This window comes from Delphinus delphis, chromosome 15, assembly GCF_949987515.2.
Source record: "Delphinus delphis chromosome 15, mDelDel1.2, whole genome shotgun sequence".
Classification (NCBI taxonomy): domain Eukaryota; kingdom Metazoa; phylum Chordata; class Mammalia; order Artiodactyla; family Delphinidae; genus Delphinus; species Delphinus delphis.
The window spans coordinates 75,425,786-75,444,105 of NC_082697.1; the positions used below are offsets into that span (position 1 = coordinate 75,425,786).

Below are 18,320 nucleotides of genomic sequence, written 5' to 3' on the forward strand. Positions count from 1 at the left end.
GACGTTTCCAGAAGAATTCCTTTTATAGGTCAAATAACACTCATTATTAACTCACCAATGAAGTGAGTTCTTAAAACATACTATGTCAACTAGTTCTTCACTAGCTCCCATGCTCTCCTAAATAATTTGGGTAATTGAGGAATAAGATTAAACTAACTGCTCTGCTGCCTATTGGCAAGTGCATGGTGACAGACCCAACAGAGTCAAGCAACTCTGTCAAGTCCATGTTGGTTCATCAGTAGGTACTTGAAAAAAAAAAATAAGTGAGCTGTTGTGAATGACTAAATGAAAGAATCAACAAACAGGTAATGACCTTTGTTTAGACATTAGGCCCATAGTAAGTTTCCTTTAGTTACTTGAAAGAGTCAACACAGATGTGCCTGGACCCGTCCACACTATGTTTATTCACTGTTAGGAATCTGAGAGAGGTGAACGCATGGAGAAATTTTTTATATAATCTTCCTTCTACCTTGGCAAAGAGAAAATATACTCATGTACGTTTCCCTCTGGGTCTGCTGTGTTGTTGGGGCCTAGGTAAATAGCTACATAGAAAATGAGGATATTCAAAGCTGCATCATTGACTCCAGCCCCATTTTATAGATGACAAAACTGAGGCTCAGCAACATTAGGTAATTTGTCCAAGGCCACACACTTGGTTAGTGAGAAATGATAAACCAGGTCTTCTGAGTGTCCTTCTCCATTACCCACCCATGAGAACAAGGGAACATCCAGAACCCATTCCTCTCACTATTCATTCTAAGAAACAAGAGTTTAGCTGAAGATGTCTGACCAGTTTCCAATAACTCAAGTATTCATTTTATTGATTTATATTTAATAATCTGAATATTTATATAAATAAATATATGTATATACATACATGAAACCTGTGTCTTTTTCAGGTGTATGCCATGGTTGTAATGGACAGATATTCTACATGCACATTTAATGTGAGTGAAGCAACTTTTGGTTTGGCATGAAAACGCTACGATAGGACAAAGAGAAGAACTTAAGGAGAGGGTTTAAAATAATATGCAGTAGAAATTAAATCCAAGGATGGTATCAATAGGAATTTTTGGTGGATAGGATGGAATTAAGCCCACTGGAAACATGGCGATGTTAGAAGGACAATAAAGTGTCATTTTGACCCAGACCTAATCTTGGAGGTCGAGTGGATGGGCATCATGGGAGTCAGACATCCAAAACAGCCCTTGAAACTCACCCAAGAACTGCAGAAATTTCCCAATAAGGTGGGAAATTCATAAATGGCTTAGAAGTGTCTTATGAGAAAATAAAACTATAAAAGAAATTTGTTGGGAGCCCAGAAGATAAATCCTGGGATTGATATGAGGTGCACTCAGGTGTGAGTACCAGTTTTCTGAAGTTGTTTCACTTATCCCCTCCATTGGGAGATGAGTATCCAAAAAAGGAAACGCAAATTTTGCAAAACAATGAACATTACTGAACATTAGGGACATAAAGACCAGAACTTGGGTCCCTACTCTTCTCCTGGGCAATGCTTGTACGCTTTGCTGCTATGAAACTGGAAGGGAGGAGAAAATTCCTTTCTCTATCTGCAGTGTAGGACAGCATCTCTAAGCTGTCTCCTGATCAGAGCATGTCCTGTTTCAAAACCAAGGATGCGGGTTCTACAAGCAACAACGAAGGCCTTCTGAGTTTGTGGAATGTTGCTGAGGGTGCATAATTTTTACCAAGTGTGAAACGTGGCCGATCGAGGGATGGGGCTCTTCCACTATAAGCACAAGCCGCATGCCCCGTCTTTAGTTTGACAACTCAGCAGTTTCTCAGTCCTTCAGGAGCCAAGATAGGCATGTGGTTTGTGTTGAATTAGGAACACAAGCCTCTGTTGGTTTTTCTGCTGCTTTTCTTAGAAACTGCCCCCTTCTCACACAAGTGAATACAAAATGATCAAACACAACAAAGTTAGCTTGAATTAAAAAATTAGAATGCATCAGAAAGTGTTTGCATGTTAAGGGAGAGGGAGCTGACGTGGGAACTCTGTGGTTCTGCATCTGCAGTTAGCCAGTGTCCCAGCAGGCTGTCCTGGGTACTGGTGAGCAAGACACGGGGACCAAGCTACCTCCTCCAGGTGGTCATTCCAATCATTAATCAGGAGTAGTGTTAAACTCTTCATGAGGGGGGCTTCCCTGGTGGCGCAGTGGTTGGGGGTCCGCCTGCCGATGCAGGGGACACGGGTTCGTGCCCCGGTCCGGGAGGATCCCACATGCCGCGGAGCGGCTGGGCCCGTGAGCCATGGCCGCTGAGCCTGCACGTCTGGAGCCTGTGCTCTGTGACGGGAGAGGCCACGGCGGTGGGAGGCCGGCGTACCGAAAAAAAAACATCATGAGGGACAGGAGAACGGCTCATATCTATGAAGAGGTTGTGTGTGTCTGTGCACTGCATGCAGTATACACCACACATCTACAAACATAAGCACGTGGGGTGCGCGAACACACACGACACCTCTATAGCTTTCAGGACTTTCTCTTGGGCTGTCAAAATGTTAGAAGCATTAAACAGAGGAAAGTAAATGCTTCTCTTTGACATCTGTAAAAAGGCAGTAGTGCTCAAAACCAGTTGTATAAAAATTATCAGGAAGCTTTTAAAAAAATACAGATGCTGTGGCCCCCACCCCAGATAGACTGCATCAGACCCTCTCTCCTGTGCTGGGTATCTGGGAACTGACAGTGTTTGGCTTGTGGGACGAGGGCTGTACAACCCACTTCATCACCATCTGATCCCCCCAGGCCGGCGTGCTTGCTCTTGACTCCAGGTTGCGCCCAAAGGAAAGCCTGGTGTTTGGGGTAAGGAATTTAAAAAAATCATCGTTTGGGGACTCTTCCAAATTTCACAACACTTCCGTTCAGCTTGTGTCAGGAAGAAGTGCCCTAGGGGATGAAGGCTGAGCCCTGGGTTCCAGTGGAAAAAAAAAAAAATCACACCTCTTATCCTCTGGCAGGTTTTCTGGCAAATCCTGAGCTTTTGGAAGAGAAAGATAGCCTCCCCCCTTCCCCAAGCGATTCTCCCCCCCCTGCGCTCCAAGGAAAACTAGTGAAAGTTAACATTTACAGAGCACTTACTACGGACCGGGCACTGAGCCAATTTCATTATTACAAAACTCTAGGTGGAGCTGTTGTTACCCCCATTTGGCAGATGAGAGAACCAAGGCTTGTCCATGGCTCCAGGACAGTAAGGGACCGTCAGAAACAAGCCCAGGCCATCAGACTCGGAGGCCCAAGTGCTTGACCACTGGCCGCTACACCTTCCAACCAGCTCTGTCACGTGGCCCACAAAATACACAGGGAGAGGGTAAATGGAAAGAGAATTATTTTTCATCTCCACATTGATTTCATAACCAAACGGGGGGTGTTTCTTAGCACAATAGGCTGCTGCCAGTGGTAGAGAAAGAGAGGAAACAAGAGAAAATAGAGGCCAAATATGTGGAAATATGCGTGTTGCCTCTTTGTTCTCATGATACCAATTCATTTCCAGTGGGGGATTGGAATAATTGCTTAACTTGGGTGATTAAGGTGTCAAGTGCTGCCTCTTTTCTTCGCACTAACTGCAAAGATGAACAGTCCCACATCTAAGACGCAGTGTTTCCAGCCTTCTCTAATCTTCCACCCAATTTGTACAAAAGTCCTCCAGGTCTGCTGACATCAACGTGAGATGTATTCACGTGGCTGTGAGGGGCGGGTAAGGGATGCTTGCCCAGTGTCTCATCAAGCCTCTTCCATGTGTAAGAATGCCTCCTGCACTTACGGAAAGCTCTGCTTTTCTAGCCCCTTTCGCAGTCCCTTCCACGTTAATTAGTAAGGGTATCATTTTATAAATTACAGCTTCGTATCAGAGGAAAGCAGAGTTTATCCTAATTCAGTCAGCTGTGTGAAATACAGTACCCTAACTTTAGACCGCCAGTTCTGCAGATCCCTACAGAGTAAGAGAATGACAGGTCTTCCTGAGACAAATCCCAGCGGGTCCTTGCAAGTCTCACTTTTGCCTCTGACAGCATCCCTGGCGGGGTTGCTGAAGGCATCCCGGGACACGGAGTGGCATCTTTTCCACCACTAGCAATTCAGATTTGAATGCGAATCCTCCAAGCAGCACATGAAAGCAGCCCAGGTTAGTCTGGGGCTCTGAGGGGGGCCCAGGCAAGAGGCTCCGGCACAGGGGAGGCTGACAGGGGCCCAGGCTCCGGCTCGGAGGAGAAGTCTGGGAGGGTAGTGTTAAAGTCGATGATAAACACCAGACAATCTCAGTCCAAAAGGGGAAGCCTGACAGTCTTAACTGTAACAGGGCCAAGCAGGCACGACTGCAATTACAGAGTCTTGACTGTTCCTGCCGGGAGCCCTCTGGAGGAGAGCCGGGTGGCAGGGCAGGGACAGATGATGTGAGTGCCGCTGTGAAGCAGCTCCCGAGTAAGAAGAAGAGGACCTGCAGGGCCACCACAGTCCACAGGAAAAGCAACTGGGGTGTCCGAGGCAGGAAATGCACACATGTCAGAGGACCACTCCCAACGGCCCTCTGTGCCCCGTCATCACCCCTCCCGCGGACTTGCCTACGGACATCTTATTCTCCTTTGTTGTCCTGAAATCACCCCGAACTCAGAGCTGTGGGTGCTGGCTACCTTCCCACTGCCCATTCCTCTGGGCCGACACTTCGCTGCTTCCCACACTCAGAGGCGAAAACCTGGGCGGCAAAGACTCGGGGACTCAGATCCCAGCAAACAACTAGTTGTGGTGCTCTCAGGATGTAGGAAACACCTTGGCCCCCAGACACCCCTGAAAACCACAGGCGGCGCTGATAGTTCTCGACATTACCAGAGTTAGCGATCATCTAGACAGGGGCTGCTAGACACCTGAAGAGAGTCTGAGGCAACCGGACTGGGACTCGGTCCAGGCATCAGGACTCGTACAGCTCCCGGGGCATTTGCAAGCGCAGTCTAGGTTGACACTGCTGATCAGGACACCTAGGTGGAGCACAAAACTGAACGTCCTTGCCGCCTTCTGCCACTGCTGGAGACGGTGACACTTCCTGAAGTCACACTGCCTTTTAAGGAAGGAAGTTCTGCTTGGCTGTGAAACCTCGAGGAAGCCTCGTCCCCTTGGAGAAGTACCACTCACTTGGAAAAGGGAGATCAACGATCACCTGGAAAAGATCTCCAGCAGTGGCCGGAAGTACCAGTCCCTCCCCGGATGCCTGCGACGCCTGACGGAACGAGATGACTACCGCCCTGTGGGATGTGGCCCGGACGGCTCTGGGGGCCAGTGAGCTCGCTTGAATGCTGAGCCCCTACGTGCCTCTGGCACCCACGACCACTGGCTGCCTGAGGCACTGGGGGACCGACTTCCAAGGAGCTAGGACTCCTGGGGGCTGGAGAAAGGAAGCTCCTACTTGTCAGTTAAACAAAAGAATAATCCACAGCCCCCTTTCCAGTGTGTACGTTCACTGTCATCCAACAGCCCATTACCATGTCACAGCGCGGCGCACCCTTCCGTAGGTCACTTTGTTTAAAATGACATGGATAATGCACATGTCAGCAAGCTGACAGTCCTAGCCGTCCTTCAGAGATAAAAACCTCAAGGCGAGAGCCTGCTCTTATCTCGGGGACATGCATTGGTCTATCATCCAAGTCAGGCAGAACATGATTTCTCCAGAGAGCACTTTTTTCATTTCCTGATTTTAAGGAAATCAAATAAGCACCATTTGTCTTCATCTGAATATGCTTGACCTGCTCAAATGATGATGTCTCGCATTTTATAACGGGCTACATATGCTGAATTCAAATTAACGACAGCACAGAACAAGAGCCTTTAGATCTCTCTTGGAGGCTGGCAGCAGAGAAGGAGGGAGAATTCTAGGCTTGACGGAAAGATCCTACCAAATACTAACCACAGGATTCTGAGTCAAATCCGCCAGCACGTAGGAGGTGAGAGTCAGAGAACAGGGCTCAGGAAAGCCAGCTGTGCGGGACAGATCCAGAAGCTGGGGACGGGAGGACTGGTACCTCCCTCCTGGTGCCAAGCAATATAGAAACCACGGTATTCAGGTAACTCTTTTCAAAATACATAGAGTGGGAATAAAATTGGAAAGAAATTTGGTTGGGGGGTTGGGACAGCTAGAAAGAAAGACCAAACAAACAATGCCTTTGCCTCAGGCAGCAGAACGTTCACTTTACCAGGTTGTGATTCTATCTTCCGGAAGCCCCCAAATCGAGCTCCTTTTCTTGATCCGTGTCGAACTGGATACAAAGAGGCTGGTGGCCATCAGCCTTGAAACAGAGCATGTACCTGCTGGAAGGAGTGCCCTCCCCCCGACCACCCACCTGGACGAGGAGAGAGTGGTTCCCACCTGACAGCCCTGGCCCACCTCTCCCCGCATGAAGACACTCCTAGAAACAAACGATTAACATTTCTATCAAGAAGACCAATATGTACAGAAAAGCAGGAAGAAGCATATGGGTCAGAAAAGGCATGCAGGAACGACATTATAAATACATACATACTAGCAGGTTTAATGTTCCAATCAAGGATAAAACAAGAAAAATCAGATGGCTATTAAAATAAACAATTTCCTCTTTTAAAAGCTTCTATAAAGTGAAAACATAGTGTCACATATACGCAACATTAAAGGGCTTACTTTTAAAAAGTGGGGTTCACAAATTCAATGTTATTTCTTATCATAGGCAATGTCACTGTGTGAATAAAGCCTGTCTCTGCAGAAGAGAGGTGCTGCCAACATGCAGCTGGCATCCCCCGCCCTGAGGCTGTGAGAGGGAGACGCGGTGTTCATGGTGCTTGTGTACTATGCCCACAGTGGGGGGATGAAGGGGGGCTTACCTTCTCTTCCTGGTCACTATCGCTGTCACACTGAAAAGGAAGACAAGAGAAGAAGCATTAGTGCAAAAATCGAGTATGTTTTTGCTATTGCTACTGAAAAAAAAAAGCAAGACAAGTAAAGGAAATAGGAAACATTGTCTGAGCTAAAAAGTTTCTTCAGCTCAAGTGCTGTAAACAGAAACAGAAGCAAAATGCCGAGAAGTTGTTCTGTTGAATTCATCTGATGCCGGTGCTCCGTGGCTCGTTCTGTGGTCAGTTGGTCACACCAGTGAGCACCCCCTGCTGCACGGCGGAGCCAACTGGGCCATGAGATTAAGGTAAATCAAGATTATTCAATGGGATTCAGAGCGAAATCAATTTCTTAATGGAGATGTTCTACCTTCAGCTAATGTGAACGGAGCGCTCTCTCTCTCCTGGTGCTTTTCTAGAGGAAAAGAGGTATACCTTTGGGCACTTCATTCTCTCATCTGGGCTTTGAAAGAAACAGAACACGTTCAGCAAGGCTCACCATTGTGATCGCCCAGAGAAAAGAGGGAATATTCTCTATTAAAAACATGTCAAGAACAAGAGGTCAGGGTAACAAATCAATGATATGGGCAAAAAAGAAAAAAAAAGTTTTAGGGCAGGAGACTCACACCGTATCTAACAGATTCCAAATTCCAACTGTTGACTTCGGTTTCAGAAGACCAGAGAATGATAGTTAACTCAAAGCTTTGGGTTCCTCATTAGAAGGAAAGGAAAAAAAAAAAAGAACACAAATTTTATTAAAAACCAAGAGTGTTTTGTTATCTAATATTTGATTTTTTTTTTTCTTTTTTAGGTCCTCTCTCTACTCTTCCCAGTTTTGTATCTTTGGGCCAAGTATGTCCACCCAGCTAAGCTTATTTCCTTATTTTTCAAAGAAAATAATGATGTTGGGTGAGATTGTCATTAAGATGACAAATTAATTTCTCTAATAATATGTGTTGAAAGCTTAAGCCTTATGACAGGCTATAAGGAAAATGGAATCAAAGATTCTGCTCTCATGGAATTAACAGACTTAATATTAGTTAATCGAGTTTAATAGACTGAGACCTAATGATTTCAACAGAGAAGCAGGTTCTGTAATAGTAACTAGTATTTGTGAGCGCTTACTGTGTGCTATATACCATGCTAAGCATTTTACCTCCATTATTTTATGTAGTCTTCCACAGATCCCATAAAGTGAGTCTTACCATCCCCACTTCAGAAGCGAGACAACTGAAGCACAGAGAGATGACGTAACTTGCGGGAGTTACGAGAGTACGCAGCAATCGTAAAACTAAACTTGAACTCAAACCAAATGTGAGTCTGCAGCTTGCCCCCTTCACCATCACAGGACACTTCCTCTTGAGGATGAAGTTTAAACTCCTTCAAGTGGCATTCAAGGCCCCGGGCAGATAGCCCCCAAACCACTTTTCACACCGCCTGTTTCCAGTATTTGATTTTTAAAAAGCGGGTGTGTTCTGTCAGAGTAAACACTCAGCATGTGAATACATCCATTCGTTCACGCAGCAGCCCTTGATGAGCGCCGCAAGCTGCTCAGACATTCAGTCAAGACGCAGCACTGGTCCCTGACCAGCTTTCAGTGTCACAGTCGAGGTACCCAGTGTGACGTGATCAGAGATATACCTACTCCGTGAGGATGAATCTTCCGTGGGGTGGAGGAGAGATGGTGTGCCGTGGGGAAAGGCCCAGGTCACGGGGAGGCCGGGTTGGCAGCCCTTACAGTGTCTAGACCAGCACGGTGCATGGCTTGAGAAAGGGCAGAACAGATGGCGGAGGAGCTCTGAGGGGAGAACCAACAGGGCTTGATAATACATGGATGTGGGAAGCAAGTAGGAGGGGCGAGTTTACGACGATGCCAAGGTTCTTTAGCGTGGCCACCTGGACAAGGGAGCTGATGCAGCTATGAACAGAAACAGGAAATACATGTGCTCATACGGCAGCCACTGCTGGCTCCACGCCCACAGCCATTCACAACCCCCTTCTCCCTAGTCTGTACCTTCTCCTGACATTCCGAGATCGAAAAAGCCAGTTATTCTCTCTTTCCCAGCTTTCCTTGCAGCTAAGGGTGGCCGGCCGTAAGACCCACTTTTGGGACTTGAGGAAATGTCTGCTGAAGGTTCTGGAAAACCCCTTTCTCCTCAAAAAAAAGGAGAAAAGCAGGAAGCACTGCCTCTTTCCTCTGAACATCCCTGCATGAGGATGTGATGTCCAGATCTGTGGCAGCCATCTTGCAAAAATGAAGCCAAAGGCTGAAGTACAAAAACAAGGGAAGAAAAATCCTGGCACAAGTGAGACACGTGAACCAACCTCAGAGCAGCCTGCCTCCCGACTTTTTCGTTCAGACAACAGTAAGTCACCTTATTGTTTAAACCACCATTAGGGTGTTTTCAGTGCAAAGTAACAAAACCCCCATCCAAATGGACACCTTGCTGTATTAAGATTCAACTTGGGGGCTACTTCTTTCCAGCCTAAGCTGTCTGTACAATCAGCATCAGGAACTCACACAGCAACCTCATGGCCTGGAGAGCTGTAACATTTTCTGCTCTTCCCACTGGTTCCTCAATACCACGGGTTTATCAGAGGTTTGGTGACAGTGCTTTAACCACTGCATTGTCTTCAACCAGGCTCCCAACCTCGGATCGTCTTAACTTACTTTCTTCTGCCTGATGAGTGATTGCTCTGTTACAATAAGTCAGGCCAGCTGAGAATGAAAATGGGTGAGATGAAGACCCTGAAGGCCTCCAACAGCAGACGGATGAAGAGCAGCCGTTCTCCTGACTGTGTAGTTTCTCCACTGCCTTGAATTAACTTGAGGTTCCCAAGTTCCGGCACATTTTCAAGAGTGACAAAGCATGAATCAGGAGGGGTGTGCAAGAGAAAAGAGGATGTTGCCAGGCAGGCTCATTTCCCCAGATGTTCACAGCCCGCCTTGTGCGGTACTCAATGGCAGCTGAAGGCCGAGGCAGAGGATTTGCCCGCACCCCCAAGGACTGGTGTGCAGGGGCTAGAAGGAGTGGGGAGGACAGCAGGGGCAAAGAATCACCACTGTCCACGCCCCTCCCCCCACCCTAACAGCGGGATGGCCCTGGGAATGGTTATTTCTATCAAAGTGTCGAGCTTCCTGCTCTCCAACAGTCCAGTTCTAATTTCAAGGTCCACTTAATTCTGCATCAAGTAATTACTGATATACCCAGAAGCACCTTGTCTCCAGAGTTAAGCATATGGTGAAGAACTGAGACCTACTGGTACCCATCATGGAAGCAGCACGGATGCCAAGCCGATTAAAAATGCTCAGGCTCCCCACACAACATGCCGGGTGAGTGACAGCCCCTCGACAAGGCCAGTCACAGAGTCTGCCAAAACAGTCTGTGCTGCGCTGGGGCCCACATGGCGCGCTGAGAAAACAGTTCCATTTCTGGTATTAAATTCCCATACTGACCCGAGGACTTTGCCGTGAGCTCAGCAGGAACGCACCATCCAATTTACAGCTCCGCTCTCTGGAGCCTCGAGTGCCAGCCCCTGGCAGAGACGAATGATGGTCAACCCCTCCAGCTCATAAATTATGCAAAGGCAATAAAGGCACTCAGCAAACAGCGCCCAACGTTTGCCTAGCCTGGCTCCTAACACGCTCTGCAAAAGCCAGAAGCTCGACACATACAAGAGGTCTATTCCACTCATAAAGGGGGTTTGTTGACAACCCCAGACGGAAAGCGAGCCACAGTCCTAAGGAGTCTTTCTGCTTCGCTGGCAGAGGTTTACGGGCCTGCTTTATGAAAGAGGGAGGCTGTTTTATGGAGTCGGTGTGGGTAAAATTCATGGTCTCAAATTCACATTTAATACACTGTACGGCTTTCACACCCTAAGTTCAATACGTTGTGGATTTCTGGCCAAATGATTCTTGGTCTTGAAAGGTTAAAAGAAGAAGTGTCTGCTCCTCACTCCCTAGACACCCACTCCAATTTATGAGAGTTCACATACAGCCACCTCCTGAGTCAGGTTTATGTTCTTCATGAGGCCCGGAAATGGAAAAGGCATGTCAAATGCAGAAACGGGGTCCCAGCTGATTTGACCATTTTAAGCATTTTGACATCGGGGTCCTGTATTGGTTTATTAGCACACAGGTTGCATGCTAACGACCGGCTTGACATGACAGAGTACTCTCCAGGACTAGATTTCAAAGCCCTTTGTGAACAGCTGAAAATATTTTCCTCCATTTTAAAAGCCGGACAGGGAAGAATTCTCGATCACTCAGCCTTCACACAAAGACATGACCCCCAACCCACCAAAGACAAGAGAGGGAAAGAGGAGGCATGAAATCCAAGCCACATGCCTCGAATGCAGAATCAGAAAGAGACCAGCTCCTAACCTGAGTACCTCCGGTCATTCCAACCCGTCACACTTAACTTCCTCTCCACCTCCTCTTCCCTCTAGTTTCCCAAATTAGAACTAAACCTTTGAAGGTAACTTCTTCCTTTCCCAGACAAGCCCCACCTCTTAAACTGTGTAAATAACCAACCAACCCCCTCCCCAATATCTTCTCCTTTTGAAAATTAATATGTACGTATTAAATAGATTTTAAAAAAATCACCCATCAGCCTACCATCTACAAATAAACACTGTTAACACATTTGTATAATTCGTTCCTGTCTTTCCTCCATTCCCTACATCCTTCACTCACACATGTTAAGAAATGAAAATAAGGTCCTAGTATTTGGTAACCTGCTTTGCTTTTACCTAATATGTCAAATATCTTAGTTGAATGAGTAATATTTGCCAGTAGCATCACATTTTTTAAAAGGCTGCACTGTAATCCACTGTAATGGATTGTAAATAACTAGTAAAAAAATTCCCTAGTGCTGGAAATTTGGCATGTTTCCATTGAACATGCTGGAATTTTTCCCTTGTACACATTCACCAATATTGCTCTTTCCTAGTATCTGTTCACAGCCCTCCTTTTTCTGCATATTCTTTAATGTCATTGTTTCCCTAGAGTTGCATTTGCAGGTCTATCGTTTCTATATGATTTCCACGGGAGTCCTTAAAGATTCCCTTGGTTCCAGCTACCATGTATATGTTGAGACTAAAAAAAATGTCTATGCCTACCATTTGCCAGCTATGTGACTTTGAGAAAGTTATTTAAACTCTCTGAGTTTCAGTTTACTTATCTGTAAAGTGTGGGTAATAATGGCATTTCCCTCCTAAGGAGATGAGAATAAAATGAGTTAATACATGTAAACAACTTAGACATAGTACAGAGGAAGTGTAGACAATTAATGTTAACCAGCACTAACAGATGTTTTTGTTTGCTATACCCCCTTCCTGAAGCCCTATAAACACCTCAGGCTCAAGTATCCATCTAAATCCAGACGCACCATCTTCTACTCACCCCACACCTGCCCCCTCCCGTGCTGTTCCTGGTAATGACGTCACCCTGCAATCACTCAACTGCTCGAGTGAAGAGTCTTGTCAGCCTCCTTGATTCCGTTCTTGAGCAGATCTATCTTTCTCTCTCATCCCACATTACTGATTCAACTTTCTAAATCCTCTCCATCTTCATGGCCATGGCCGCTGCTTTAGTTCAGGCTTTTATTTTATCATTACAAGAGGCTAATGACTGCTTTCCAGGGCCTATAGTCTCTTTCGTTTCTAATCCAAGTCCTTACTGACTGGAGTGGATTTCCTAAATTCCAATTTGATCATGACACTTCCCATGGCCGAGAGGGCAATGAAAACTCTTCACGCTGTTTCCAACTCTCCCACTCCCCACTGCTCCTCCAACACAGTGCTTCTCGGACTTTCTTTGGAGAAGGACCGTTTGTTTTTGTTCTAATTTCCAATACGTTTTAGACCAATACTTTGTAAGATATAATAAAAAATAAATTGCTAGAAAAATGAAAAAGCAAAGACACGTAAAAATATGTTACTGTTAGATTTAAGAGATACAAAATTATTCTACTGAATTGCTATACAAGTTCCCAAATGCTTACTCTCAAGTGCTATACTAACCTCACAGTGGATTAGTTACAAACAGCTCACAGACTGGCCTTGGTCTGCATCCACTCTTTGAGTGGTATCACCCTAACACATCCCTTGCTCCAGTCACACCCCAGCACACTCGGTCACACCCTCTGGCCCTTCCATCTTTGCACTTAACAATGCCCTCTGCCTGGAATTCTATTCTTCCAAGTTTCTACCTAAAAACTTGTAATTTACCGTTAAAAACAGAGTTTCCTCTGAATCTTCCAATACTCTTCCTAGAATTTAAGGATTCTTAGAGGGCTTCCCTGGTGGCGCAGTGGTTGGGAATCCACCTGTCAATGCAGGGGACACAGGTTCGAACCCTGGTGCAGGAAGATCCCACATGCCGAGGAGCAACTAAACCCGTGTGCCACCACTACTGAGCCTGCGCTCTAGAGCCTGTGAGCCACAACTGCTGAAGCCCGTGAGCCACAACTACTGAAGCCCGTGTGCCTAGAGCCTGTGCTCCGCAACGAGAGAGGCAACCGCAATGAGAGGCCCGTGCATTGCAAAGAAGAGTAGCCCCTGCTCGCCCCAACTAGAGAAAGCCTGCACGTAGCAACCAAGACCCAATGCAGCCAAAAAAGAAAAAGGAATTCTTAGAATTCCAGTACTCTTCTTAGAATTAACCGCTTCTGTCTCCATCCCTTACAAAACTGTATTTTCACTGTTGGCCACAACAGTCTCCCCTGCTACAGCGTGCGCTCTGTGTAGGTAAAGGGCAGTGCCTGTTCATCTTTCTCCAGGCCTCGAGATACAGCAGATGCTCAATCATATTGACAGATCCCTCTCACTCATCTTAAGAATTCCTGATTTCATGCAGCATAAGCAAACTATGATTTAAAAGACAAGTAATGCCAAAGAAAGAAGGCACAGGAAACACTAACTGCTTAATACAATGGGATGTATGTCTGAACACAATGGGCAGACCTAAAATTATTTGCAGAACCAAAGGAGTTGGGGCCCAGAAGAAAATATCTTCCATTAAAAGGCCCAGACAAGACATAATTAGGATTTTATTGTACTTCTTCAAAAGCAAACATTTCTCATTTCCATTTGGGAATCTCAACATCTGTGTTTTAAGGCTCCGATACGTATAGAAATAAGCTAAGGTCTGTGACACCTCTCTGCCTCACTCGGAATGAGGGAACGAGATGGAATTCCAGGGACCTTGTGATGGAATGCATTCTTAAGCAGAAAGTGGCAATCATTGAATATATCACACACAATGACATTGAGGAGGGCACTGCTCCCTATTCTGCTCAATGGACCTTGCTGGAACAGTTATTTCGTATCTCAAATCCATTTATCATTGCCACCAAAGATGTCAGGGCTGAACACCATGGCTGAACAAAGTTATTTTATTCTTCTTTCTGCCTAAAGGAAATGAGAGGAAAATGAGGGAGAACCCCAACTTGTAAACTATAGCACCTAACATCAAGTACAATTTCACTTTGCCAGTGACAAAATGAATCGATTCCCCTTTGGGGCAGGCGGTTTCCCTAAGATGGTAAAGACATCCCTCATCACCCGAAAGCAATTTCAGAAGAAGCCACCTGCAGAAAACATGACACTCACTTTCTTATTTAAAGAAGTGAGGTAGCAGCATGGTGACTAAAAACATGTACACCACCATCTTCCCATCTGCCCAGTTCCTTGTACATGCAAAAACCGGGCAGTATTTTGTACCACATATGGCAACTCTGATGCTGTCTGTCTTTTATCACTCCACAAAGCCCTCCTTTCACATTGTTTTTTTTTAATTAATTTATTTTTTATTTTTGGCTGCATTGGGTCTGGGCTTTCTCTAGTTGCAGTGAGCGGGGGCTACTCTTCGTTGCGGTGTGTGGGTTTCTCTTGTTGTGGAGCACGGGCTCTAGGCGAGCAGGCTTCAGTAGTTGTGACTCGCGGGCTCTAGAGCGCAGGCTCAGTAGTTGTGGTGCACAGGCTTAGTTGCTCCACGACATGTGGGCTCTTCCCAGACCAGGGCTCGAACCTGTGTCCCCTGCGTTGGCAGGCAGATTCTTAACCACTGCGCCACCAGAGAAGTCCCTCACATTGTTTACGTTGTTCTCATACTGGCTTTGGACTGTAAGTGAAACTTAAAGCTATTGGGGCCCTAGAAATAAAAAGAATATTTTAACTCTGAAAATGGTTTGGGTTTTCTCACTGTAAAATGATGTCATTGGTTCCTCTTCCCCTGTATTTCCACAATAACTACGTCTTATCAAATAAAATAGCTCAAAAAAAAATGAAAGTAGGGGACTTCCCTAGCGGTCCAGTGGTTAAGACTTCGCCTTCCAATGCAGGGGGTGCGGGTTCGATCCCTGGTCGGGGAGTTAAGATCCCACATGCCTCATGGCCAAAAATACAAAACATAAAACAGAAGCAATACTGTAACAAATTCTATAAAGACTTTAAAAATGGTCCACATCAAAAAACTCTTTAGGGCTTCCCTGGTGGCGCAGTGGCTGGGAATCTGCCTGCCAATGCAGGGGACATGGGTTCGAGCCCTGGTCTGGGAAGATCCCACATGCCGCGGAGCAACTGGGCCCGTGAGCCACAACTACCCGTGAGCCACAACTACTACTACTGAGCCACAAGCCACAGAGCCTGTGCGTCTGGAGCCTGTACTCCGCAACGGGAGAGGCCGCGACAGTGAGAGGCCTGCGCACCACGATGAAGAGTGGCCCCCACTCGCCGTAACTGGAGAAGGCCCTCGCACAGAAACGAAGACCCAACACAGCCAAAAATAAATAAATAAATTTATTTAAAAACAAAAAAAAAAACTCAAAAAAAAAAAAGAAAAGAAAGCCTAATCAAAAGATGTGTGTTCCCAACAATAGTTTAAAAGATAAGAATAAAACTTCTGACAGTCGCAAAATGAGCACATTTGAAAATAACATAAGGTCTCTATATTATTAAGGTCAGTCTTCAGCTGTTCGGGAGGTAAAATGGAGAACAAACTTTCAGAAGCTTCTGGAATTTTGTGCTGGTAACCTTATCATTCCTATATGGGGACTCCTCAGAATCTGGCATCTTTTCAAGTTCTCAGCTTGAACTGGCCAGAGTTCAAACAGCCCTTGTGACCTGAGGGGGCTAAGAGAAAACTTATTTTCCCTCCAGGGCCTCTCAGATGATCACACATTTTCTCTCAGTAAATAATTTTAAAGTGACTACTGTGTGCCAGGCTCATTCTGAGCCCTGATTAGAAGCGCGAATATCCTGCCAGAAATCCAGTCGTCCAGCCTGAAGTACTCCAGCTCACAAAGTAATTTTCAATATTGTTTTCCTTTTTGTCACCTGGAAATCCAGGTATAGTAAAAAAACAATTTATATGCTGTAAATTTCCACTTAGCTCATTAAAATACTGTGGGGTTTTTGGAAATAGGGGAAGAAATGGATATTTTGCAAACTTCTGAAGTGTTCAGCACTTTTTTTTTTCCTTAGAAGAAAGGAAGTCCCATTTTGCCAGGTATAAACATACATAAACCCCAAAGATGAAATGTACTTAAAACCCAGAGCTCTCAAGCCTCAGTGATCGCCAAGATGAGAAAAATGAGTTTCTTATCCAAAGGTAAAACAGACAGTCTAGGGCCCAGTGATTTGTAAACCATCTCTTTTAAGCTTAAGCAACAGATCCTTTGCCTCTCTGTCATTGATTTACTGATTCTAAGTCATCAATAGCATTAATCCATACCTGCCTGGGGACCTGTTACAAATGACTTTGAAGATGGTGTGAAGGAAGAGTTTATTATGAGACCACAGTGTTATTACCAGGGAGACCTTCTCTGTTATCTTCTTTGGCAGGATTCTATTTGTGACCCCCTGTAATGCTGCAATTTTCCCTTTCTAGATCATAGTTGCTTGTTCCTTTGGGTGGGGCCTGAGCCCCCTAGGTTTGCTTCCACTAAAGCTTGGTTCTCTTCAGAGTCCTGTGTGAGCTAACAAAACCCAAATTTGCTGATGAGGAAAAAGGAAAAGCATGTTATGGGTTAAAATAATACAAGAGTCTATTTTTTCCACTGTGTTGTGATCCACAGAAATCATCCTGAGCCTTTTCCCTTTCTTCTCTGCCTGGGAAGCCAATTGCTTTGATTGCAGTGATATGAGCTAGCTAAAATGACTTGCCCTTGCTTGTGAGGCAAATGGAACATGCTAATAGAACTTATCGCATTACCCGATGCAAAGTGCCATAGCTCATTACTTTAAGATAAAAGGATATCATTGCAGACGGCAAGCAGAATTGACTTTCTGAGGCCCGACTTGATGATGATTTAATCAACTGCTCTCTTTCACTTCTCATCTCTGCGCCTGTCGGTTTCACAGGTGCCGTTAAATGAGACACTCAGAAAGTGAGCGGAGGGAAAGAAATTGCTGTCATTACTTTTCAAGAAAGGAGGTATGCAAATTTTCGACAGAAAGATTGCGTTCATAATGGGTCTGGTAAAATACAAGGATCATGCTTGACAGGTGAGGGCACGCCATTTGTATGTCCTTAAAGCAGAGCAACCTTCCTCATTTAGAAATGTGCTCGGTAAGAGAAACGACAAACGAGAGGCCTGGCGGGGCCGGGGGAGCGGCGGGGTGGGACCACACAGGGTTGGCTGGCACTGGTCTGAGTGCTAGGAAGGGGGAGGGTGCTTAAGTCTTAGGGAAGCCAGAGCCAGATGAGCTAATAACAAAGCCCGGTTGCTCTTCGTCTGAACCAAAATGCCAACAAGCTCTTGAAAAGACCACCTTACTGTCCTTCATCTGTGACTGTGGAGCCAACTGGCCTAGGTTCAAATCCTGCCTCTACCACCTGTGATTTGGCTGTAGGACTTTGGACAAACAAGCTGCCTTTCTGCGCCTCAGTTTCATTAGCTATCAAATGGGGCTATTGATAGCATCAACCTCATGAGGTTGTGGAGAGCATTCACTGCATTAATAAACATATGGTAATAATATATATAATAAATATATAGGTAGTACACATAAAAGGGATTAGAACAGTGCCTGACACACAGGAAGAGCTCAAGAGGTGTTAGAGATCATTTGTTCATTCATTATTCAACGAAGAGTGAGGTTTTAATTTAAAAAAATTTTTTTAAGAGTATGTGTGCTACCTGGTGGCGTAGTGGTTCAGAATCTGCTTGCCAATGCAGGGGACAGGGGTTTGAGCCCCGGTCTGGGAAGATCCCACATGCCGCAGAGCACCTAAGCCCATGCGCCACAACTACTGAGACTGCGCTTTAGAGCTTGCGAGCCACGACTACTGAGCCCGCCTGCCACAACTACTGAAGCCCACGCGCCTAGAGCCTGTGCTCCACAGCAAGAGAAGACACAGCAATGAGAAGCCCCGTGCACCAAAACGAAGGGTAGCCCCACTCACTGCAACTAGAGAAAGCCTGTGCTCAGCAACGCAGACCCAACGCA

General features: G+C 45.8%; 1 protein-coding gene across 2 annotated transcripts in view; it reads right to left on the reverse strand.

Moving 5' to 3' along the window:
- Positions 1-18,320, reverse strand: part of AUTS2 (activator of transcription and developmental regulator AUTS2) — a 1,122,546-nt gene that overhangs the window by 312,720 nt on the left and 791,506 nt on the right. For both annotated transcript variants that reach the window (XM_060032208.1, XM_060032207.1), the window contains exon 5: positions 6,858-6,887. In XM_060032208.1, the coding sequence (XP_059888191.1) occupies positions 6,858-6,887 (30 nt within the window). The remainder of the gene's footprint in view (positions 1-6,857; positions 6,888-18,320) is intronic.